Raw genomic sequence first — 26,948 nt, 5'->3', positions numbered from 1 at the left:
TTCAATCAAAATGCAATTGATATGAACACCCAAATTGATACTACAATTTAACTTGTCACAGCACACAAGCAATTTTGGAGTGAATGGGGTAAACAAATGCGTAAGGAATGATACAATCAAATAGAAACCTCATGATTGGGCCACTCCCATGACAATACTACGATCCAATACATTCATACCCCAACTGGATGATCCTCACCATCCAATCTGTGCCCTGAAAATACAGTTACAAGACCCTTGGCTTGATGGGCACTACAGAGAATGGGCAATATACAATCCTGACAGTCCAATCAATGGACTTTTGTTTGATAAATATGGGCATTTGTCCAATTTTGTAGTCTGTTTGTTAGCAGGATTCCAACATGACGAGGAGGATCAGTAACAGTACCCAACAAAATGATAGAACATTTTATCAAATAATGATTGAGCTTGCAATAATAAAATATGAATGAATTGCAATATGCCATGCTGCAAATTACATGCTCTAAAATTGTTAGCCTGGTGTGAACAAGACATGGAAGAGTAGAGTTCTGAATGCCTCATTTCAAATTTATCATACCTCAAACCAAAATTGTTTACTTTGGATATGTTTTCCACAAAATTATCTGCCAAAGTATTTGTTCCTCACCTTTGCAGATAGGGCCCATTAAAGATGGCTAGATGCTTTTTTTTTAACCTTTTTTCAACCCATCTCTTTACATCATTCACCTTAAAGAGATATATTAAAAATAGCCATCAAAGATAGAACCATGGAAGAGAGTTAAAATGGCAAAACCATGGAAGAGAGTTAAAATGGCTAGATGTTTTTTTTTAACCTTTTTTCAACCCATCTCTTTACATCATTCACCTTAAAGAGATATATTAAAAATAGCCATCAAAGATAGAACCATGGAAGAGAGTTAAAATGGCAAAACCATTTCACTAATCAGAGAAATAAACAATTTGATTCAGTTCCTATTGCTAACTGCATATGCAATTTTCATTGGCCTGCCATACAGTTCTACCTGGTTCTTCTTCATGGCTTCTTCAAGTGACTCATCATCTGCGAAGTCTATGTGACCAAAACCACGAAACGTTCCAGTTTTCTTATTCATGGCAAATCTTATGGATGTGATGTTGGATGCTTTGAAGCATTCTCTTATGTCTTCTTCTGTCACATCCCATGAGAGATTACCAATATATGCGGACAAGCAACCACTCGTCTTCTTGGGTTCATCCAGAAACTCACTCTTCCTCTTCCTTTCAGGATCTACTCTGCATCTCTCTACTTTCAGTATCCTGTTCCCCCTGATATATAGAATAGCGCAAGTAAGCCCGTGACTTAACAAAACTAGTAAAACTTAGTAGAGACTAGAGAATGGCTCACATTTTTGTTCCATCAAGCTTGAGAGCATTCCTGGCAATTTCTTCGGTCTGAAAAACAATATATATACAACTTTGATTAGTTCCAAGCTTTAAAGAAATTTAATTTACGCAGTTCTACTGAATTTGTCCAGAGATAATCTTTAAATTTGACCCTGGTAGACCCGGAGTACTACTATCCCTTTTACTTATGACATTATCTCTTTTACTTAAAAAAAATGTATACTTGCTTTGAAAAGTAAAATGTAGAGGAATCAAGTATAACACGAGCCAGCTACCTGAATGTCTTGTTGTGTGATGCAAGATGGAAACAAAGAGACCTAATGCTTATTGTATCGACCAGAATTCGACCTTACGAAAACCAAAGTAATATCCCTTTTACTTATGATACCATCCCTTTTTCTTCTTTTTTTGAAAATTGACTTTTATTACTCCAGAAGCAATAGTGGGGACAAGATGTGCCCTACATACAACTATTACATCCCCACTGTTAAGGACTGAAGAGATTCCACTTAAACTACAGTGTTAAAGCTCTGTTATTTCTGGCTCAAGGACCACAGACATAGATTCCAACCATACCCCTGCTTTTGCAAGGCCATCTGCCATTTCATTGGCGGATCTTCTCCTATGGGCGATCTGTGGCTGGATGACTCGCACTAAGTCCCTGATCTCGGAAATTAGATGATGAAGTTTCCACGGCCCACCAGTCCGGTCTTTTGCCCAGGAACGAGTCACCCTCCACCATCAGCTGCCCCCTCTGGTTTTGATAGAACCATCTCAAACCATATAATAGAGCTCTAACCTCGGCTTCGTTGGCGTCACAACTCCCTGCAGGCCCCGAAAATGACATGATAGGCTTTCCATTCGAATCCCGAATGACCCCACCAATGCCAGCTAACCCCGGATTGTCTACGACACTCCCATCAAAATTCAGCTTAAACACCCCGCTGGTGATGCGAACCATTTGGGTCACATCCTTCCTTCCATTTTCCGCTCCCACATTATAGTATTCCAATTCCGTAGGATCTCACCAGTTCCGTAATTCAGCCTCTTCTTTTCCTTTACCCAGGAAATCAACTCAATCTTAACATTCAGCTTGATCCTATTCACCCCCTTTGATGTGTCATCAAAAATTCTTCGGTTCCCTTCCAAATATTCCATACAGCCGCATAGGGACATAGCTTCCACATTGCCATTCCGGTTTCGCCGAATGGGATCCCATTCCAACTCAGCAACAAACTTTTGATTTTCCTTGGGGGTACCCATGCCACCCCAAATGATCTGTGTATATCCACCCCAAATGCTATAGGATAATGGACAGTGAAGTAACACATGATCTAGTGTTTCCTCTGCTTGTTTGCAGAGAACGCACCAACTTGCCATTTGAAACATCCTCTTTTTGAGTCTCACAAGAGTTAATACTTCTATGAACCACCGTCCAAGCGAAAGCCGCCACCCTCGGAGGGGCATTTGTTTTGCAAATGGCAGCTCTTCGGTTGGCCCCTCTTCTACCGTTGTTTAATTCTTCAAAAACGATTTTACAGTAAACCCACCGTCGGGGATAGGAATCCAGATTCTGACATCATCGGCAAACTGAGAGCAATATGATTCATTGAGAGTTTCCAGCAGCATCGCGAAATTGTTAATTTCATCGTCCTTAAGATGTCTCCGAAGCCGGATGTCCGAAAAGCCCCTACCACATTCATTGTTCCGAACCAAATAGTCCGATACCCGTGCTTCACCATTAATTGCTAATCGGGATAATGTCGGGTAAGCTTCTTCTAACCTGTTAGACCCCACCCACCAGTCCTTCCAAAATCTCACCTCGTTGCCTTTACCCACTTTTTTTTTTGAAAAGTGATTATTATATTCATGCCATGAAATATACAAGGGGGCCAGCAGTGCCACTAGAAATTAAATAGTATGATAATCCAGGAGCCTATGCCTGGAACCCAAAGCAAAAACATAAAAGATTGTATACAAACTCCTGACAAAACTCCAACATATGAACTTTCTTGCTTATCAAGTTTTCCTGCAACCTTGAACTATGCCTTCCAAAAACGTCCAATCAACAAAAAGAAACAAACCCAAATCTCTTTAGAAGTAACCACCAATTTAATTGCCCCTGCTTTCTTTTAGCTACCTATTGCATTACAAGAAACCGTTCGACTGACCTTCTACACATGCCCAAAAACTGTGGTTCGTCGGAACCAGTCTCCCCCCCCCCCCCCCCCCCGCCCCGAAACCTTAAGTCACACACTTCTCAAGATTGTCCAAGACGTGCTGAATCATAAAATCTGGCATTTCTACAAGAAGTTCCTCTGGAACTTGCTCCAGACAACTGGGGAATGTCCTATCCGCAATTCTTCCTTTCACTTCCTGAATGCCAATAATTTTATTGGCTTCCTAGTTGAGCCTCATATCTTTTCTTCTGGCAGAAGAAAATTTGAAGAACGGATGTGCAAAGAGAGGCGATTGGGTTTCCCGAATCTCCGTTGACCCTGTGAGCCGGTTTAGGGTTAATGGGCATTCCTGAGCCTCCTGTCTGAAAATATCCCATTGTTTTCGGAGTAGGTCATCAGCTACCTCCTTGCGCCAAGGATCCATTAAGGCAGCATTTTCTTCATCATAAACCGCCTCCTCCATCCTCAAAATATCTTCCAGAATTCTCACCTCTGAAGACAGACGCGCTCTTCTACCTTCATAAACTATCGGGAAACTAGAAGAGGGATCATGACTATCCATTCTCAGAGATAAGCTAAAAGAACAGCACCCAAAAAGGATACAAGACCAGAAGATAGAGAAGAAGCAACCACGAAATACTCCAGCGAGAAGCAAAGAAAGAATGAAGGCAAAGAAAACCTAGAGGCAACCACACAACTTTACCCAATAAACATCAAGGAGACCAAGTAACCCCTCCTCAGAAAACGGAACCAAAAAAGGAAAGGACACGCCTACCAAAGTAAAAGATGTTACTACCCTCAGAAACTAATAATCACACCCAAAAGCCCTAAAGGCCCTAAAAGGTATTAAGGACCAATCCAAGAGGCCCAAGAGAATCAAAGCCCATGCAGGCCCGCGCCATCAAGAATTCAAAATTTGAAATCAGAGGGGATAGGGAAAAATTACAGGGCTCCGACCTAGCCCCATAATCAGGGCCTAAAACTGCCAGAGGGCACCCGCTGGGCCAAAGGAACAAAAGACCCCGGATTCTCAGGGAATTCGATACCAATCCTATAGGTATGGCTTAAAATTCTGATGACAACAAAGGAGTCTAAGACAATTCTTCGGGAAGCAAGGACTTTGAACGAGACAAAGCTCATACAGTGTTGATGATTACCTTCCAACTTAGTTTCTAGAACTCTGCCAAGCAAACCACATATAGCCTCCACCGTTGATATTGCCCAAGCATGTAACGGGATACCGTAAAGATTGACCCACATAGGTTCTTCCCCTTGAACGAATTCCTTTTTCCATAGTGAAAGCGAATTCAGATAGGGTGCTGAAGATTCAGAACTAGAAGAACCTTGAGAGCCTGCCTTTCAAAATCGAACATAAACAGGACTTCGTCTTCCGACAGAATACATGAGCATTGCAACGATGGAATGTTCCAAGAAGTTTTTGCCCAGAGCCAAAGGTCTTCTAAAGCTCCGATAGGGTTCTTCCTTTTCCCAATCAAACAAGACTTTAGGGATTCCTTCCGAACCTCCACTTCCTTACCAGTGATGCACAATCTCGGGGATCCTCCAGTCTGGTTAGTAATAGTGCCTGTATCTGGCCATGGGTCATCGTCCAACTGGGTCAAAACCGGGCTGGCTAGGGAGCGGGATAAGGGGAGAGGAACCCACTTGGAAGGGGTTCTACTTCGGCGACACCAACGACAATTCTTTCACCACTCGAAATTAAGGTACCGGCAAGGGGTACAATGCCAGTTCCCCCTCTCATTCTTTCGATTACGAGCTCCCCCTTTCCCTAACGCAGCCAGATGCGTCCCAGGGCGATTGCAAATTCTACAGATCTTCCGCCAACTGAAATTATGATACTGGCAATGCCAGCATTGCCAATCCTCATATCCAAAAACCATATTCCTTTTTTGCCTATGCCCACTTTAAACTGGACCAGTGATTCGAAGAAAGGCCTCAATACATTGATGGCTCTCCACACCCCCGACCCTTTTCCACTGGGCCCTCTACACGCATTTCACCCTCCCCATTTACTTCCATATTTATCCCCGATAACTTTGTGCCACAAACTATCGTTCTCTTCCCCATACCTCCATAGCCAATTCCCGAGAAGCGCTTTGTTGTGCAACCATATTTTTCCGATCCCCAATCCCCCATGCTTTTTCAGTTTTGATACTTTCTTCCAGTTTACCAAATGTTTGCTTCCCGTTGAAGCTTTTCAATTCGAAGTGCCACCTTTGATGGGATCTTAAACAATGACATGTAATAAACTGGCATATTGGCAAGAGCAGCTTTAATCAAGGTGATCCTCCCCCCAAACGATATGTATTTTCTCTTCCACGTAGCAAGCTTTCTTTCAACCTTTCGCACCGGATCCCACTGTGATGTTGATGGGATTCCGAAACCGAGTGGTAATCCCAAATAGATGATCGGCAATATGGTTGCCTCGTATTTCAGTCGTGCCGCATACCTCTCAACCGCTTCTCTCTCCAGATTAATCCCCGCAATAGCACTTTTATGGAAATTAATTTTTAGAACAGACGATACTTCAAACCAGCGAAAAACCCGCTTCAAGTTGTCCACTGATTCCTCGTCATCCTCCAAAAATACAAGTGTGTCATCCGCGAATTGAAGATGGATGATCGGGTCCGAATTAATGCTCGGTTTCTTTCTTTTTAGGTAACCCCGAGACTCTGCCCTCGAAATCATGAGACTCAAAGCCTCCATAATCATGATAAACAGATACGGTGAGAGTGGGTCTCCCTGCCTTAGCCCTCTTGAACTCCTGAAATATCCCTCCGCCGATCCATTCAACAGCAGTGACAAAGAAGCCGTAGATATCTAAGCGTTGATCGATCTCCTCCACTTCTATCTTGAGTACGATAAAATCAAGGACCTCCCAATCAACATGATCATATGACTTCTCGATGTCAATCTTCACCACTACACCCCTCTAGCCGTTTCTTTTTTGCCAATTCGAGGATCTCATTGGCAACAAGGACCCCATCAATAATCTGCCTTTTATCTACAAATGCTCCCTGGAACTTGGAAATGATTCCTCCCATCACGCCTTTCAACCTTATCGCTAAGATTTTTGCCACAATTTTATACATACTGTGTACCAGACTAATTGGTCTGAAATCCCTGCTTCCGATGGCCCCCAGCTTCTTTGGGATCAGGGTAATGAAGTTTGCATTGGCCTCTCTGCACATTATGCCTCGTTCATGGAACTCAGTTAGGAAGCCCATCACATCCAGCTTTATGATATCCCAATAGTTCTGATAAAATGCCATCTGAAAACCATTTGGTCCAGGGGCTTTATCCTTAACCATACGAGATATAGCCCCCAAAACCTCCTCTTCGGTAAATCGTCTTTCTAATCCTTCCTTCTGCTGCAGGCTGATCGAACGAAACTCGAGCCCCGATAATTTAGGTCGCCAGTGCGACTCCCTGGAATACAATTTCGAATAGAAATCAATAAGCATCCCATTAATGGTGTCCTTGTCTTCAATGAAAGTATCACCCTCAGTAAGACGGTTGATAGCATTGGACCTTCGCCTCGCATTGGCCATTCTGTGAAAAAATTTGGTGTTTCGATCGCCCTCTTTCAACCAAAGAGCCCTTGATTTCATCCTCCAACTGATTTCCTCCCATCGCCTGATATCATCGTATTCCTCCATCAAATAACTCTCTCCGATTTTTCCACATCCTCTAGCTGTGCCAATTCCTCCTTTGCTTGCAGAGATTGAAGAGCAACAAAAATCTTGTTCGCCCAAAGGTTCTCATGAGTTCATTCAATCACCTTGTTTTGATGATTAACAAACTCAAATTGATTAGTCGTTTATGAACTGATCGTTTGCATTGAGTGTTGTGTTATAGACAGGTAATTCACAGATCAATCCATGCTAGCACACACCGATGATGGCCTATGCTTGAAGATGGACCAAACACAATGCAAATGAGCTAAAGCATACTTGGATCAATCATACCTTGGAGGATCAACAAGGAGAAGCTCAAAATTAGTCATCTCAAAGCATTAAACAAACAAAAGAAGATCAATGAAGGCCAAAGCTTGTGGGTCAACAACTTGCAAAGGAGCTTGAACCAAATGGTGGCATCATCCTTGGAAGGTGTCAAGCAAAGAAGCTCAACCTTGAAGATCCCAAAGCAAGCCATGCACTCAAAGAGAAGATCAAGCAATGGCTACCTCAAGAGTTCATTCAAGAGAGTGGTAAAAATGATAGATTGTATCACCTATCTCTCTTGTGTTTTCTCTAGTCAAGGCACATTTTAAAACCCCTAAAAATATGTCTTTCAAAGAAACCAATAAGCTTAAAGAATGACTTAAATGGATAAGTGAATGGCCATGGTGGTGTACTAACATGTTGGGACCCATATGGCATTCCATCACATTTGAACAAAAACCGAGTTCCGAAGGCCAACTTGGACCAGCAACTAAATCCTATCAAAACTTGTTTAAAACATTTTCAAATATTTTTAACAGATAGCTCTCATTTTTCTCATATCCGTATAGTATAAGAATGTCGAAATCCGACAAGAAACGAAGGAGATATAAATTTTACAAGATAGGAATATCCTGCTGAAAATGGCATACTCGGAACTCCGAGAATTATTCTCGGGGAGTCTAAAAAAAGCCATATTTCACTCTCCCTTATATATATGAACCTTGGGGCCATTGGGAAAACACTCAATCATTAATCTAACCTTCCTTGAGCATTTATAAGGGTATTTACATCATTCTAACAAGGAATCACTCTCCCCTTCTCTCTTGTGCCTTAACTTTAGATTGTTCTTGAGAGACCTTAAGGCTTTTACTTATTCATCTTTTCTTGAGTGACAATGAGTGTTATTTACTTGTAATCAGCCTACTAAGATGCAAGTGTGATACATCATTTCTTCTCTACATTGTACTTGGCAACGAAGGGCACCGTATTTAAGACCCTTGGAGGCTCAGATTGTACTTGGCGGAAGGAACGCCGTATTTAAGTTCCTTGGAAGAAGACTAGTGGAATCCTCAAGGAGAGAAACTTGAGAAGAGTGGAGTAGGTCTTGGGTTTAAGACCGAACCACTATAAAAACCCTTGTGTCAAGCCTCTTGTCTCTTCATCTCTTCTCTATTGGTAAGTGCCTTAACTCTTGAATTGGAATCTCATTCTTAATCTTTTTAAACTAAACTAAAACTAGTGTGAGCTAAGTTTTTAAATCCTTAAAGTTTTTTTTTTTAAAGAAACCCAATTCACCCCCCCCCCCCCCCCCCTCCTGGGTTGCTTAGTGGAATTTCAAATCTCCTCTTTTCTGAATTGTTCATTAGCTTCCTCCCCCTTTTGCCACTCCTTGACCTTGATCTTCAAATTTTTAAGTTTTTTGAAGAGGATGAAAACTTTCCATGCATCATAGGTACCTTGATTCCACCACTCCCGAATCCGATCTTCAAAACCAGGATCTTCACATAGGGCAACGTTAAATCGGAATGGTCTTGGCCCTCCAGAGAAATCCACTGCTTCAAACTAAATCGGGTTATGATCAGAGGTCGGGAGAGGTAACGCCCGCTGATATATCAACGGGAAAGCCTCATCCCATTCTGACAAGATCAGGACCCGATCGATTCTGCTCATCACAAGACGATCTTGGTTATTCGTCCATGTGAATTTAGCTCCTTTAAGAGGGATATCAATTAGATGGGCTTCCTGTATGAAGTTTGAGAAGTTCCTCATGCGAGTTGATATTCTGGTAACCCTACTCTTTTCCTCCGGGTATCTAATTGTATTGAAGTCTCCTCCCACTAACCATGGCCCCTGCCATTACACCCGGGTCTCCTTGAGTTCCTCCCACAATCCACTTCTATCCACCGCCCTTGTCGGACCATATATTGCAGATAGACACCAGGTTTCCGCCCAATTAGAGGATCGAAATACGATGTTAACCGAGAAACACTTGATCGATATATCTTCCATAGTGAAGTAATTATCCCTCCATATGATGATTATCCCGCCGACCGCGTCTTTCGCCACTCATTCCCTATTAGTTCAGCCCCATATGCTATTGATTAGAGAATCTATCACCCCCATAAGTTTGGATTCGAAAATTGCAATCAAGTCCAATTTCCGATAATGGATGATACCCTGGACAGCGTTCTTCTTTCCGTCAGATCCCAAGCCCCTCACATTCCAAAATCCAATCTTCATTATACCATTGTCAACCCCTAAACCCATTCGTGCCTCAAATCAGAGCACGGAGTTCCCTTGACCCCCTCCGAGTCGTCGGCCTTGATTTTGTTTTTGCCTCATCCCATTCCTCCGCTGCATCAAGCATCCTCCATGTTTCTTTAACATTATCTTCATATTCAACACCCAGATCGCATCCCAATGATGCCATGCGAGTCTGTTCATCTATGCTTGAGACTTCATCCAGGACCCCGTATGCCTCATCGGACTCGCCCCCCGCAGTCCTCATAGCCCTCAAAATATCACCTTGCAATTCGTTTTCCAAAGAGTCACTTTCCAACCCTGTTATCTGCATTTCCCCTTCAACATTTGGAATGACCACATCCTACTTAGTAGTTATTTGACCTTGATCTCTAATACCTTGCTGATCACAGATTAATCCACCAACTTCAAGATCCCCGCCACCCTTCGACAATATCGATCCCTTCTCAATGACCGAAGTTTTTATTCCTTCTTGATCATAGTGTAATCCGCCAACTTCATGACCCCCACCATCTTCCATCAGTATTGGCCCCTTCACAGTACCCATTTCTGGCGTATCCATTTCTGGCGTATCCTAGTCTCCGATTTCTACCTCCCCAACAATCACATCTAACCTCCTGCTCGTTCCCTCCCCCTGATTAGTGCTTCGCTTGTCGGATGTGGAACCGGGATTAATTGCTTCAGGTTTCTTTAATTTGACATTTTGGAATTCCTGAATAATATCCTCCCTCGCCAGAGATTCCTTCCCTTCCCCATCCACAACGGATTTTTTGGCTGCGGAGATGGTTTCTTCCTTAAAGTCCTTCATTATTTTTGTGTATTTCCTCTTGATCGAAGATAAGGAGTATCTATTTACCGGTAACCGACACCCATCATTTTAGCCCTTTGCTCCCACCGGGAATTCTTCAACCACCCGGTAATATTCCAACCTTTTTTCTCCGTCATTCGGTATTTGTTTTTGCTAATACGCGCTGTCGTTTTGTACCGTCCTTTTTTTGCTTGCCATCTGCCTTCTTTTACTACTTCGTGACCCCCCTCCATTCGATGACTACGATTACGGTGCCATATGTTAGCCCGGTCAATTACGTGCCTATCAACTTTACAGACGTGACCCGCTTGTCCGCCATAAGGTCTCCATCTGTCATCGAAGGGTTTTCCTTGTTCCCCAAGCAATCACCCCTTTATAGAGCTATTCCATCTGTCCCCCAACGTCGCTTCCCGTTGGACACAATTCACCAAGCGCCAAAAAAGTCGATGGAGTCCAAGCATGCAAAGGAATGCCGTAAAACCTTACCCAGATTGTTCTCGCCCCCGTTCTATGAGCCAGATGCCATGGTCTAAGGGATAATAGATTGATACCATAGGATTGTGCTCCCTTACTAAATTAGGATTCGGCCTGCACCTCAGAATCAATGACGAAGAGGATCTCCTTCAGATTTAAGTAGAATGGCTGAGGTAGCATAGGCAGCTCCCAAAACCATCTCGCCCATTCCCACATCTCTTGTAGGTTCCATTCCTCCTTCTTCACTCTACCGATGAGACACGATTTGAGAGCCCTTACTCTTTCCTCAACTTCCGTCCCACGGATGCTAATATTAGGATTCTCATTATCGTCGCTGACCTCGATGTGCCCGTTCTCCGGCCATAACAGAGGCCTTTTGTCATCCAGAACAGTATCCACCTGCGCAGAAGTTGCGGTACTCGGCTTGCTACGATTACATCTCCGATAGTGGCTCCGGCGTTTGAAATTATGGTATTGGCATCCCTTGCAAATCCAATCACCCGGCAGAATCTGTATTTTTTCGTTGCTTACAGGCCCGTTTCTCCCATGGTTGCCCGTGGGTTTTCCTTCCTTCCCCTTGTTCATTGTCTTTCCAAAGTCTCCTGAACCACCATTATTCTCCACGTTGGGTTGATTAACCGATTGACGCTTCAGACTAATTCCGTTACCGGTAAGGATAGTATTTTTCCTGCAATATTCGCGATCAATCGCCAGAGTATCCAATGCTTCTTTAATGGTATAGCCAGCATCGATTATATCCAGATACACCCTCTTCAAGCTACCGATGTTAGAGCCGCAAACACACACGGCCTCTTTGCTCTTCTCCCCGCGAGCCAGAACCTCGCTCCATTTCATAACCTCCATCAGTAGCTTGTAACCATGCCGAAAGAACTAGAAGGGCTTGGGCCCTAGTGACTGACGAAAAAACCTAGGAACTTGAAGGGCTGGAGCCCTCGCACACGCCAGAAATCACCCCTGTCCTTTCTATTGATCCAAGCCTGTCTTGGATAACAGGTGGAAGCACACTCTGCTCGTCTTCTTTGTCATCGGAAATCTAAATCAGAACGAAAATCCAACTAAATCCTTGATTCGTTGAGCCTGTAAGTTCACGTCCCTTCAGCAATGCTGATTTTAACTCCAGAATCTCTGCTAAACTGAAATTAGGGCATTACCGAACTCCAATATCTTTCTATTTATCAGCATTCTCCTGCAATCAAAGGGCGTAAAAACCTCTCTGTAAAACCAGAGGCAAAAACTGCCTCTCTCTCTCTCTCTCTCTCTCTCTCTCTCTCTCTCTCTCTCTCTCTCTCTCTCTCTCTCTCTCTCTCTCTCTCTCTCTCTTGTTTATCTAAAAACGATGAATGATACTATCCCTTTATAGAATGTAGAGGAATCATGTAATAACATGAGCCAGCTACCTGAATGTGGTTGTGTCCTGCAAAGTGGAAACAAAGACCTGATATTTACTGTATCTAGCAGACAGAAAACAGGCGGATAAACTTCATGAAGGCATTAGGAGTCCCAGTAGTAAAATGTAAACCCCTTCAAACCGATGGCTAATACGCAGCGGAGATGCACAAGCTGCTGATCATTTGGCTGAAAGAGATTGATATAGGTCAATACAGAACATTCCAGTAAATTTTGAATAATTCATCAAAGTTGCAATTGAATCATCAACCAAGTTGAGAAAGAGAAACCGATATATTGCCATAACTTGATACTTCGACATCACCAGAGTGGAACTGGTGTCAATATGGCAATCACACCGAAATGCCTCTCAAGATATAAGCAGGAAAAAGTGTAAGGAATACAAGGATGCAAAAAAAAAAAAAATACTAAAAAGAATGCAATGGTGGAAGCATTTCTCAACAAGTCCTAAGAAAGCACCCCATTAGAGGACATTTGGTTGTCATTAGTATACAGAGGACAAATTATAATAACAAGTCCTAAGCAACTTTCGACATATTCTCGAATATATCTTCATTTTCTTTTCTTGGTCATCTCCATTTGGTTTTCCAAGTGATAATGGGGAACTTCATCAAGAAATCTAGACTCCCCGCGCTTACACATGATCACTGATGAAATGTTAAGGTATTGATTGTGCCTCGGAGGAACATCCCGAGCTTCTTAGTGTACTTCATGAATTTTTTCTCATCTTATTACTGGTAAAGTGCTAAGAATTGAAGATGATCCTGAGGGGGGACCAGTTTCTTGGAATATAAAGGAATGGAGGAAGACAGGGATTTCTTTGCAGCTATTTAAAATAGAGATCAAGGGGGAAGATGCTCGGCAAGGGTGAAAGCTAGGAGTGGCAATCAAGTAGGTGTAGTTCGTGAGACTTGAATGCTCAGTCAATTATAACAAACAGCCTAGAACAGTCAGCCAATTCAAATGGCGGATGATTGACGAAAGACACTTGGAAAGGGAGGGAGATAGGCCGTGGGAACCAGCTACTGGTGATTTTAATGTAAGGTGATTGGGCAGCTATGAGGAAAACCCCATGTGAAAGACGTCTTGCAGGTACTTTTGCCTTCCTTGTTCACTATACAAGAAACAAAGCTCGAGTCTATGAGCTTCGTAGACATGAGGGAGCTGGGATATGGCCCAAGGTTTGGGGTGATTTGGCAGTCAGTCAGTGCGCCTAGAGGGATTATGATGGATTGGAATAAGGCTAGTTGGGCCTTGGATGCTGAAGTCATGGGTGAGTTTACCATGACTGGCTTAATCAGGAGTAATGATAATACTTTGTGGGTCTTCTAGACACTTTAGGGGCCCAATGACACAGAGGCTAGTGGTACGCTTTGGGCAGAGTTAGACGGCATTCGTGATCGTTGGCAGCATCCATGCTTTTTTTTTTCTTTTGAAAAGTCATGCTGTATTGGGGTGACTTCAATGTAACCCCATTCATGCACGAGCGAATTGGCAGCTCAATAATCTCTTTCAACATGGGGGGTTTTTTTTCTTCTTTTGTAGGGAGGCATGCCCTTGTGGATCTCTCGTTGAGCAGGGCTCAGTCCACGTGATCTAACCCATAGTTACTAGAGTGTGAAATAAATGCAAAATGCGGAAGCAAGAAGCAAGGGTGTAAAAAGGACAAAATGCAGGAAGCGAAAAGCACTGCCTCTCTAGAAGCAAATGAGAAGCGTATAGAAACACAGAACGGTTATAGTAGGTTGTGGAGGAAGGGTAAATGTAGGTTAGAGTAGGTCATTGTAAATGACATGACTCGGCGAATCAAAATGATATAAGTACATGTATATCCTCTCTTCTCATCTCCAAATAAGATAAACTTAATATAACATGCAAATAAGCATTGTAATGATAGCATATATTTTTACATCAATCACTTCTGTTGGCGCATAGCCACTCTTTTACCCAATATTCTTACAAGGCTGACCTACATAACATTAGCATGTGACCTAGGAGAGGCAACCAATGGGAGCCCAAGGAAAATGTCAACTAAAATTGAAATGACATAGTGGACTACGAAGTCTCCACCCTTCGTCATCACAGATGGAGACGGTTTACCATAAGTATGACTTTCGACAAGAGGTGGCGCGAGATGATGGACATCCTGATATCTTGTGATTCAACCAAACACATCTCTAATCGTGTGAGTGTTTATCATGTGCTAACGAGCATGTCTAATTTGTGAGTTTCATATGTGACGTGTTGGAACGAAACCAACTAGATGGACGGAGAAGAATAAAATTCAAGAGAAAAAGCTTGTTCTCTTGATGCCAAAAACTTAAAGATAAAGGCGAAGTAAATGTATAACTGCTCAAAAGATTTCAAATTTCACTAAAATAGCCTCTAGTAGAACAAGATGGAAGGCCCAAATACCTTTAAAGAAAGATCAAGGCCCAAATTATAGCCTACATTTCAAATATGAGTTCTTAATTATGCTATATTTCTTTAAATTTATAGGATTTTAGTGAAACGCGACATGTTTCTAAGTATCGTGAAACCCGACATGTTTCTAAGTATTGACCAAAATAATGTAATATACATTTAGAATTTTGGTTTCAGTGTGGATTTCGGTTTCAGTATGCATTTTTGTGGAGATGGAATGAAAATATATCGATCATTTCATATTGACTTCAGCAAAAATTTAAAAGCATGACCTCCCCAACAATTATGGAAAGGGAACAAAGCAGGTCTCCTTGTCTAATGCCTCTCATGCTCTTGAAATAGTTAGTTGGAGTTCCATATATGAGAAAAAATGAAGTCGAGATACAAGCCATGATTCAGGATCTCCAAGTCTTATCGAATCCCATTTTTTCAAAGAAAGTGGTCCTAAAACCCAAATTCACATGATCATAAGCCTTCTCAAGATCAATCTTGCAGAAAAAGCCTTCTACATTGTTGTGATGGGCCACGCCCTAGCCCGAGAATATGGACAAGGCCAGTGACAACTTCACATACCCATGGGGTCAAATACCAGCGCAAAGCAAACTACTATATTTACAAAGCAACCTAAATTTTTTCTGAAAATGAATAAATAAATCCACTCAAAATTAATTGTCAATAAAACTCAAATGCTAAATCATATTTGTATCTTACAATACATGAATAAAAACACTAAGTTTCAGGTAGACAAATAAATCAAAGTGTAATCCCTAATCATTTAATCCTCACACTACTAGGATCCCGTAGTGTAATCTAGAGTCATTCCTCGATAAATGAAACAGAAAGAGAAAGAATGAGATTGATAACGTAACCAGCAACTAGCACCTATAACAATTGGATCAGGCATATTCTAAACATTATGGATAAATGATCCTTTGTAAATAAAATTTTCACCATGGATTAAAATATCGTTCAATTGTATAGATCAGAGACCAAATAAATCATTTCATGCTCACCAGTCTAGTCTACAATCAATGTCACAGCCTCAGACAAGTGATAGTTGGATGTTGTTCCATTGTCATAGCTCTACTAGCAGGTGGTGGTACCTTATGTACCAAAAATCCATAGCTAAAGCCCCCACCGGCGGTCAAACATAATTCGTACCAGTGTCAAAGCCCCACTAACAAGTGGTGGTAGCATAAGGTACAAAATAGTGATCTCACTACCAATCAAACAAGTATGAACGAGTATGATAAAAATATAAGTGTCCAACCCCAGTAGAAAATAACAAGGCTGATAGAATGTGATCATGTATCAATGCCACAATCCTCATAATTCATTAGATACTTTTTATGAATGTCAACTAAGTATCGTAAGTAAATTGATCCCGGTTGTTCAATCATTTGATAACTAGTCATAATCTTTTTCTTCTTTTTCTTCATATTTTTTTAATGGGTCCCATCGAAGAAAGAACAAAATCAATAAATAAAATAAAGTAAATATAGTGAATTTACAGATTATCCATAAATAGAAATAAATAATCTATATAGAAGGCTTGTTATTCAATAGTATAACATGACTTATATGTCCGTGTCAACCAATATCAATATCTGATTTTTTTTCGGACATGGAGTCAAGGGGAAATCTTTATTAACTTAACAAATGGGCATGTTGCATCATGCATATATTATATATCTCGATAGACAGAAAGATACATTGAAATATAGATTCGCACCAGAATCTTAAAAGAAAGAACAAAATGGTGTTTAAAGGTCTCAAAAGAAAAACTGATCGAAATTTTTTCTTTTTTTCTATAAGTAGGTTCAGGGTACGACTCGAATTCCTTCATCACACGATTCAATGAAATATCTTGGATCTATGTGGGATTGGTCAATTGTTGAGAGGTCAACTATTGAGCAAGTTGCTCAAACAATCTCAATCAGCCCCTCTCACGGTGGAAGAACAAATACTTACTATATATACTGGGGCGAATTACCCTTGTCTTTGTTTATGTCTCGGATTGAAACAAATTACTATAATTCGTCCTCGCCTACAAATCAGTCGACCTTTTTCACAAATTTTACGAAGAGAAGCCCTTATTTTCATATTTGTCATTGACAAATAGAAGCAAGGCGACAAGCAATGACACGATCAGCCCGACCTGACATAAATAGTAAGTATTTGCTACTTCAGGTGGGGTTCGGGTTGGCCTCAACCCGACCCGAGTTGCACAGATTATTTAGGACTTTTAAGAGATTTGTTAAATGTTAGCCAATTTTACAATGGAAACTAGTTGACGGTTTAAGATGTTTTAGGAAATAAATTGGTTTTGTTTTGGACGTCTAAGGCCATTGTCTTCTTAGATTATGGAGGTAGTTTATTTGCTTGAATTTTATCCAATAGGAAGCCTATGATGTAATGTCTAATGTGGGTGCTATTTTGTAAAAGAGGTGATCCTTTTGGATTTGGTCTTTGAGTGTCATTTTTGGGAGAAGTTTTAGGGAGGAGTTGATGTAGGATAGCCTACAAAATAGGAAAATTTGAAAGTCTTTACAGAGTTATTTTGTTATTGGTTGAGAATAGATGAGAGAGAACTTCTAGGTAGCTGTTTTGTGAAGAGAAATAATAGAAAAATTAGGTTCGTACAAAGTTGATTTTAGGGAGTTGGTCAGATGAGAAAAAATTTCCTTTTGTTTCCTAAAACTAGGGAAACGAAAGATGTAGAGAGAGAGAGAGAGAGAGATACTTGGTTGGGGATGGTAGAAATTTTAGGAATTTTAAGAGGTATTGGACATGTGAGAGAGAGGTGTGGTTGATTTATGGCTTGAGAAAAGATATCATAGAGATTTTAAAGGATATACTTTGGGTTGGAAATTCAATAGAGAAAGTTTAGGAATTGTGGTTGCTTTAGGTGTGCGATAGAGAAAGATAGAGTTTTGGTGTCCTATCTAATATTAGTGTAATATGTTTTCTTTTATCCTTTGAAGTAATCTTCCCCTATGCCAATGTTTTATCCCTGATATTTGAAGTGTTTATTGTTTAGATTAATCATTTGAAATTAATCATTAGAGATACGGTTTTTGGAGTAAGTAGAGATACGGTTTTTGGAGTAAGTAGCCTTCCCTTATGCCAGTGTTTTATTCCTTATATTTGATGTATTTATTTTTAGATTGATTATTAGAGATACTGATTTTGGAGTATATGCTAGTGTTTTATTAAATCATTGATAATTTTGATGTGTTTTAGATATCTTATAATTTCTTGAGAAATATTAAAACAATTGTTTGTTGAGAAATATTAAAACTTAATTTGAAACAAATAAGATTAGTGTGGAATGTTTTGACACAATGTCGAGGTCAGTATGAAAAAAGTTACGGATCAACCTAGTTCTTAGTCTAACTATGTATTTTTGGTACCGTAAGGTTCCACCACCTACCTATAGGGTGTGGCATTGGTCCGTGATCACGTTCGATTGTTTTTTTTACTTGTTAGTGGGGTTGGACACTAGTATTTTACTATGCACACCTAATTGTTAGTGAGATTACTAATTAGTACCTCATAGTACCACCAGTTGAGTGTGGGCCTATGACACTGGTACGTGATCATGTTTGACCGATGACTATATATTTTTGGTACCTATGGTACCGCCGGTACCACCTGTCAGTCGGGGCTATGACACGAGAACTACATCCAGACACCACCTGTCAATAGGGTTGTGGCATTGACCGTAGACTAGACTAATGACCATAAAATGAGTTATTTGAATTGCAATGTATATGATTAAATGATATTTTAAGTCATGGTGAAAATTTTGTTTACAAAGGATCATTTTTCCATAATGTTTTACAATCTATTTTCATACTATAATTAAATATATGCTTGATCCAACTTTTATATGTGCCGGTTACTTATTGAGCTGCATGCTCACTCAATCTCTTTCTGTTTTATATACCCCGAAAATGACTAGATTACACCGTGGGATCCTCGAGAGCGCAGGGATTAAATATGTATGACACACTGATTTGTTTGTCTACCTGAAACTTATGCTCTGTTTGGTTGCTTGTTTTGGGGGGATTGTAGGAGTTTCAAATGCATGAGATCTCCCAGAGATCTCCTCAAAGCATGTTTGGTTGTCATTTACACCTTTGACCACTAGACAACTTATAGACATCATTATTGGTTTTTATCCTAGGTGGTGCCTACGTGGCGGAGATGTTCCCCCCCATAATCTTCTCCCCTTTTTTCACCAAAATGGAGAAATTTGTTGGGGGAATTAGGAGAAATTCTTGTCTTATTCTTTTTCTCTCTTTCTCTCTCTTACTTTTCTCTCTCTTCCACCTATATTTTGATAATGACACCCTATATCTTCCGCTAATTTCCTCGCGCAACCAAACACTACTCGCAAATCTCCCTCCTAATATTCTCCCCATATTCCATTCTCTTCCATTCTTGTCTAATTCTCTTTGACTTATTTTCTCCTATTCTCCTAGCCATCTACAAGCAACCAAACAGAGCATTAGTGTTTTTATACATGTATTGTAAGACAAAATTATGATTATGAGTTTTATTGACAATTAATTTAATAGATTTATTTATTCATTTTCAGAAGAAAAAAAAATGTAGATTGCCCTGCATGTTCACGTAAAGATAGTAATTAGCCTTGCATGCTTATGGGATTTGACCATATGGGTATGTGGCGTTGTCACGGGCCTAGTTCATGTTCTCGAGCTGCGACGTGACATTGCTCCATCTTCATACCACACTTCCCCAAAATCTGCAAATTGTTGCGCATGTCGGGTGGAGTTGCCACTTGCATTGGGCGTACAGCCCGGTGCGGATTTGTGAGTGGCATCGGCATGACTCGCACGATGCATATAATCAATAAAATTCATGGACAATTAGAATATTCTCAAGCAGCGTTTCAAAACTCGAATGTTGGTCAGAACGCGGCCAAAACAAATCCTAGTTGACTTAGAACGACGCGTTCGAGTACTCAGTTGACGCGGCTGAATAACTGATTGACGCGGTCGTAACTTAGGAGAGTCAACAGAGTTTTGATTGACTTTGTAAGGAAAATTCAGACTCAGACAAGAATGCGGCCAAGGTAAAGGGGAGTTGACTCGGGGGAGTTCACGATGATGCGGGAGAGTTTTGAAACTATGCCATCAAGGATCTGCTTTCTCATCCCCTTGAAATAATGAGATGACGCTCGGCAACACAACTTTCAATCTCATGGCTAGCACCTTAGAACAGTGTTTAAAAATGCGGTTTTGAAGCGGAACGCGGCCGAAGAAAATCCTTGTAGACTCGACGCGGACGCGGTCAAGAACGAGGCTGACGCGGCCATATGAGCCGTAATTTTTTATAAAAATAAATAAAAAAATTCAAAAAAAAGAAAAGAAAAGACACTTTATGTTTCAGTCTTTCAGACCCTTGTCATGTCTAATCTACTTTTTACATTTCCTAAATTTTAAATTACTATATTTTTGACGTAAAGGTAGGAAAAGGACACTGCTTTGCATTGGTCAGTGTACCTTAGGTTGTGAACTATCGAATGGAGGGCTTGGATCATCTAGCCAATTAAAAATGTAAGCCTTACATCATGGGATGATCTAAGCCATCCATTTGTTGAGCCACAAATTAAATACGTTGTGCCCAAAAATTCATTTCAGTTGGATGATCCAAGCCTTCCATTTGAAGTGGAATGGCATATTATGGAAAGCCAATTAAAGCTGTAAGGGTAACATTATAGGATGATCTAACCCATCCATTTGATGAGCAACATCATAATTACATTGTGCCCCGAATATCATTTTCATTGGATGATCCCAACCCTCTGATCTATTGAGGATTCCATAATATGCAATTTCCACTTCAGATCGTAGGGCTGGGATCATCCTATTGAAATTAATTTTTGGATAGAACATCTTTATGTTGTGACCTATAATAGGCGGCTTTGATTATCCAGAGGCTTACATAGGATGATCTAAGTTGTCCATTTGATGGGCCCAATATTAAATCCTATGGCCCAAAAGTGAAATTTGCACCACCTTTTTTTACTCGGGAAAGTCACCCCAACGTGTCTATGACTATTCTTTTACCTAGAGGGGCTGTACCAAGTAAGAAAAAGGGCTTAAAGTATCATTTACACACATTTAATGATTTAGGGTTTCATTTTTGTTTGCATGACCTTTCTTCTTCTTCCTTTGCCAACACAAAAGGAAACCTTTCTTCTTCTTCCTTTGACCACCAAACACTCCAAATACCAATTTATAATGGCAACAAAAACAGTTGATTTTTCTACCCACCAAAAACCAGTTTATGAAGGCAATGGGAGGCAATGGGAAAAGGGTTTTGCGGGAGAAAGTAACGTAGATCGAGATATTCTGGGATGAACGGAAATGGGATACATTCAACACATATTTATAGGTATGAAACTATGAATCATAAGATATTTTGTTGAAAAAATCAAGATCCTATCCTTTTTTTTCTTGTCCTCTTGAAGTCTAAGAGTAGGGAATGTATTCTAGGAAGATCAACCAGTTGTAGGAGTCACGGATCGCCCAGATTCGCCTGCTGGTCGATCCCATCAGGAAAAAAAGTTTGATTCGTGTTTGACTCGGCCCGGACTCCGTGAGTTTGCGACTCCAAAATGCAGCCAACACAAATCCGAGTCGACTCGGCCGAGTTCCGAGCCAAGTCAACGAGTTTTTAAAATAAGAGTTCCGAGCCTTAGAAAGGATTTTGTAGGGGATTTTTTAGGTCACAACATAAAGAGGTTCTATCCAAAAATTAATTTCAATAGGATGATCCCAGCCCTACGATCTGAAGTGGAAATTGAATATTATGGAATCCTCAATAGATCAGAGGGTTGGGATCATCCAATGAAAATGATATTTGGGGCACAATGTAATTATGATGTTGCTCATCAAATGGATGGGTTAGATCATCCTATAATGTTACCCTTACAGCTTTAATTGGCTTTCCATAATATGCCATTCCACTTCAAATGGAAAGCTTGGATCATCCTACTGAAATGAATTTTTGGGCACAACGTATTTAATTTGTGGCTCAACAAATGGACGGCTTAGATCACCCCATGATGTAAGGCTTACATTTTTAATTGGCCAGATGATCCAAGACCTCCATTCGATAGTTCACAACCTAAGGTACACTGACCAATGCAAAGCAGTGTCCTTTTCCTACCTTTACGTCAAAAATATAATAATTTAAAATTAAGGAAATGTAAAAAGTAGATTAGACATGACAAGGGTCTGAAAGACTAAAACATAAAGTGTCTTTTCTCTTCTTTTTTTTGAATTTTTTTATTTATTTTTATAAAAAATTACGGCTCATATGGCCGCGTCAGCGTCGAGTCTACAAGGATTTTCTTCGGCCGCGTTCCACGTCAAAACCGCGTTTTTAAACACTGGTTCTAAGATTGAAGGAATGTCTGAATCATCACAAATAGGTCTTCACCATTCCTCACGGAAATAAAGCTATGATTAATAATCAGTAAAGGATTGATTAATGTCTCTCTAATTTTTGACCAAGGAGTTGTCCACCATATCCAATAGGATTTGATTGCTACTTCTTCTAGAATTCTCCATTTTATTAAAGTTTGTCACATTTCTAACTTTATATCCCCTTCAATTAAGGATACTCTCATATTAATTCTTCACTTTAAGTCGAGCAAGTTCCTCTGTGAAGTAAGAGGTCTCTCTTCACTAGCATTGTTTAGTTGAGTGATATCATTGAGCAAATCCTCCCTTTTGCTAATCATCTTCCAAAAAATGCCGCTATTCCAACCTTTCAACTTTCCTTTGATGTGTTTCAGCTTGATCATGAATGATGAATCAGTAGCTTTCCCACCAATCTCCCTTACACTATTTCCCCTAATTAGTAATCATATCATTAAAACGTGAAACTTCCACCCATGTTAAATTAAATCTAAAAGGCTTGGGGAGGGGTGGGTGCATTCATCAAAATCAAGAATCCATTGAGTTTAGTGAAGATTGTTGGTATTTGGTTGCATGTCCAAGTGAACTCAATGGCGACATCGGAAGATCTAACAATTCATTATCATTAATGAACTTGAAAATATTGCGCATACTTGTAGTGAATGTTCCCCTATTTTAGAACTTATGCATTGTTTTTTTTTTTTTAATGGAACTTCTGCATTGGCTGTTACTTGTTGCAATTCCTAATAAGTTGTACCAGCTCATGAGAAACTAGAATAAAGACTATGTATGGTACCAAGACAATAAGGTGTAAAAATCAGCTTCCTTTTGTAAATTCTTGATAGTTTTGTAGTTATACATCATTGATAGGTTTCTGGCCATACCTGATTGTGCTATGCAACAAAATTTAGGACACATAAAAATAAACATGCAAATCCTAGCCCGAGCAGATTATCCTGTTGAAGCCTCCCATCAAATGTAGATCTTATCTGCTCGATCAACGCCTACATATATCGATGGACAGGATTTTTATTTTTTTATTTTTTATTGAGAAAATACCTATTAAAAACATTTGATCGAGCGGTTAAGATAGACCAATCAGTGTGGGACCCAGTCTTCATGTATGCTTATGTTCACACTGTGATCCACAAGATCAATGGCTCTCCAATCACCACATCAACGTGCGACGTGTATTGCAGGACTGCAACTAGAAACACTAACCCTAGTCACACGACTACACTTTTAGCATTCCTCTAATTCTAGTACACTGCATAACAGGAGATTTCTATATACTGTTTAGGCCCTGTTTGGATTGCAGGAATTTTCTTGAAAAGTTTGGAAAAGAAATTTTTTGCAAAATCTTTAATAATTCAATTGCTTAATAACAAATTTCTAACAATTCAATTGTTCGAGAACAAATTAAATGGTAACTTGAACTACGGCAGTTCAAGTCTAATTTAGAGGGACTTTCAATTTATAATGATATCCTTCTCATAACTATAACAATTCCCTCTAAATTGTGGAGACAAAAAAATCCTAAGAAATATTTTTCCGTGAGAAATATTTTTCCTTCAATCCAAACAGGGTCTTAGGTGTTAGGTACCTTACCGATACGCCAAAAGCTCCAGAGCTGATGGAACGCGTTAGGCAAGGCCCTTTAAACCTGTCCCATACCAAGTTGGGTCCCCGCCAGTCCCATACCAAGGCGGGCCTCCACTCAGGACCGTAACATACCACCACGCTTCCGAATCCGCTGTCCTCGGTGGCCCACTCTGGCCTTTCCAGGTAGCCTTTTCACAAGTCGCCCCTTCCGTGACTCGAACACGGGACGTGGTACTTGCTCGGATACCAAATGTTAGGTACCTTACCGATACGCCAAAAGCTCCAGAGCTGATGGAAAGCGTTAGGCAAGGCCCTTTAAACCTGCCCCATACCAGGCTGGGTCCCACCCCAGTCCCATACCTAGGCGCCGCCCCCCCCCCCCCCCCCCCAACACCCAGGACCGTAACGTTAGGATTTAGGGTTTTAAGGAGTTTTGAGTTGTTGTTTTTTTTTTTTTTTTGGCTGGGTTTAAGGGTATTAGGGTTTAGGGTTTTAAGGTTTTTTTTTTTTGTTGGCTAGCTTTAAGGGTGTTAGGGTTTACGGTTTAAAGGGTTTTTTTTTTTGTTGTTGGGTTTTAAGCGTCGCAGGGTTTAGGGTTTTAACGGGGTCTTAAGTCTTGGGGTTTAGGGTTTTAACGGGGTCTTAAGTCTTGGGGTTTAGGGTTTTAAGGGTGTTAAGGGCCTTAGGGTCTACGGTTTTAAGGGCCTTAATGATCTACGGTTCTAAGGGCTATAGGGTTTTGTCGGTTGCATAATAGAGAGGAAATCATGATTTAAAATAGGAAACTAAAAAAGAGAGAAGGAAGGAATTTCTAACCGGAAACGTTACGAAAGCGAGACCGCTGAAATTGCCGGAATCGGGGAAACGGGAGAGATTAAGCTGGGAAACGGAACCGATATCTTCGAAAAGGCCCCGAATCTCCGATTCCGTTACGTAATACGGCATTCCGCTGACCACGATTCGGTTCTCCTCGTACACAGATTGGACTTCCTCGGCGGCTGAATCGTTGCCGACAGTAATGGGTCCATCTTCGTAAGGTTGTTCCTCCCCGGCGCACGTTAGCAGCGGCTGGCCCCATTTGTCCTTTCTGCCCTTCTTTTTCTTTCTCTTCTTCTCAACTCTCTTCTCTTCTTCGCTCGTCATCTTCTCCTCCTCTTCTCGGTAGGGAGTTCTCTGTTTTCTGAGTTTGAGAGAGACGTTCAAACAATGTTCTCACGACCTAATGTTTGGATTGCCTTTTTTTCTTGGAAATTTTTTTCTTTCCATGATTTAATGGGAAATGATATGATTATGGACTTATCGTTAGTTCGGAGATATTTTTCATAAAACGCCCCTCATTGTAAAACTTGAATAAGGTTTGTTAAATTTAGGGGTGCAATATGGGTCGGGCTCAACCTGAACCTGATGGGTTCAACCCAATTTTGCTTCGGGTCGGGTTGGCATTTCCTTGGGTTGGGTTGGGTTAGGGTTGTTGAAAGCCAACTTGATTTAATTTCCGGTTGGGTTGGGTTGGGTTGGGTTGGGTTAGGGTTCGGAAACCTGAACCCGACCTCCGTCCTCTAATTTTATCTTGATTTTCTATTTGTTATAATATTTTTTTATTTGGCCCAAGGTGAACCCTACCAACCCTAGTCAACCCGACCCGATTTTGATTAGATGGGTTGGGTTAGGGTCGACCATCCTCAAGTCGAGGGTGAGCTTGGGTTGGGTTAGGGTTGGGTTAATGCTATCTAAGGTTGGGTTAGGCTTGGCCTCTACCCGATCCAACCCGACCCGAGTTGCATCCCTTGTTCAATTTATCTTTTGCCCAATGTATAAAAAAAAAAAGTAATTTTAGAAATGTTTTTCTTTTCCATACTTTTCTGGAAAATTCCTGCAATACAAATAGTGCCCTAAGAAGCCTCTAAACGTTGATTTTTGAAGGCCTCAATCTTCTGAATAATAAGATCTCCATTTCAACATCAGACCTGGACCCACTGCGTAACCCTATAATGGCCTCTAAGATCAATAGTTCCAATTGCAAAGAGTTTGCTTAAGGTTTAAGAACTAGGGTTTCGTGGGAATGGTTTGTTTAGAGAATTAAAAGCCTAGTACCCTAGATTTTAGGAGGCAATTGGAAAATCCTTTCTAATAAAGAGGGTTAAACCCATGTGGTTGTTGTGTTGACACCCAATTCACACTGATACTTTGTTATTATATGGGGTATACGACAATTGTTGGTTCGAGGCCTAGATAGATAGTGCCCCAAAAATCTTCTTTATAGGATGATCCTAATTGTGGAGACCCTAGGCTTGATCTAGCCAAGCACACGTCCTTTGTGTGAGGAAAGGGGGCACTCCTTGGGCGTTGTTTGGATTGCACAATTCAAAGGGAAGTGATATTAATGAAAAGTGACCGTACTCGTACTCGGTCGAGTAGATAAGCTTATCTACTCAGTCGAGCTAAAACACTGGGAGCCCACATTGTTTGGGTAATCCAAACCATTCATTTGGATGCCCTTACCTACATAGGGTGTCCACAAAAAATCAGATCCATAGGATCATCCTAACCCATCCAAATGTAGAGGGAAAATGGGGAAAAATGGATAGACAATTTGTCCACAAATCTGCTCATTTTTCCCTCCACTGTTGGATGGGTTAGGGGTATCCTATAGTGCTGATTTTTTGTGGACACCCAATCTAGGTAAGGACCTTTCAAAGGTGGGCCCACACTGTTTTTAGTCGACCGAGTAGATAGGCTTATCTACTCGACCGAGTACGCTCACATTTCCCATAATATTATTATGGGTAATTTAGAAGGATATTATCATAAAACTAGTCTCCCAACCTAAAAATTGAATAGTATTAGTTCATCACGACTTATCAATGGTTAAAAATGTACCACGATCGTGGTAGGACCCGCAACAAGTTATCAAACTTGTAAGGCAGTCAAGATTGATTACTCTTACACTGTGGTGGACCACAACCGAAATGCCTCCGTTCAA

At 40.7% G+C, this 26,948-nt stretch overlaps 1 protein-coding gene across 1 annotated transcript; it reads right to left on the bottom strand.

The window, feature by feature from the left end:
• Positions 1 to 782: 782 nt before the first annotated feature.
• Positions 783 to 25,219, bottom strand: LOC143885301 (phragmoplastin interacting protein 1-like). The gene is made up of 3 exons (XM_077389408.1): positions 24,782 to 25,219; positions 1,367 to 1,413; positions 783 to 1,287 (listed from the first exon to the last, which is right to left on the bottom strand). Exons 1-3 carry the CDS (start codon positions 25,106 to 25,108, stop codon positions 948 to 950), a joined length of 714 nt encoding a protein of 237 aa, XP_077245523.1. The 5' UTR covers positions 25,109 to 25,219; the 3' UTR covers positions 783 to 947.
• Positions 25,220 to 26,948: the final 1,729 nt, after the last annotated feature.

The sequence above is a fragment of the Tasmannia lanceolata genome, unplaced genomic scaffold (genome assembly GCF_043159265.1).
Source record: "Tasmannia lanceolata isolate RefF3 unplaced genomic scaffold, GAP_Taslan_0.1 ptg000008l, whole genome shotgun sequence".
Taxonomy (NCBI): Eukaryota; Viridiplantae; Streptophyta; class Magnoliopsida; order Canellales; family Winteraceae; genus Tasmannia; species Tasmannia lanceolata.
This window is presented reverse-complemented; position numbering and strand designations above follow the sequence as displayed.

Excerpts from the sequence above, each read along its gene's own strand:
- LOC143885301 (XM_077389408.1), bottom strand. The coding sequence starts at position 25,108 with ATGACGAGCGAAGAAGAGAAGAGAGTTGAGAAGAAGAGAAAGAAAAAG. Across the intron at positions 1,414-24,781 it reads TCGCTTTCGTAACGTTTCCG|ACCGAAGAAATTGCCAGGAA; the intron begins GTTAGAAATTCC and ends ATTGTTTTTCAG. Across the intron at positions 1,288-1,366 it reads AAGCTTGATGGAACAAAAAT|GGGGAACAGGATACTGAAAG; the intron begins GTGAGCCATTCT and ends TCTATATATCAG.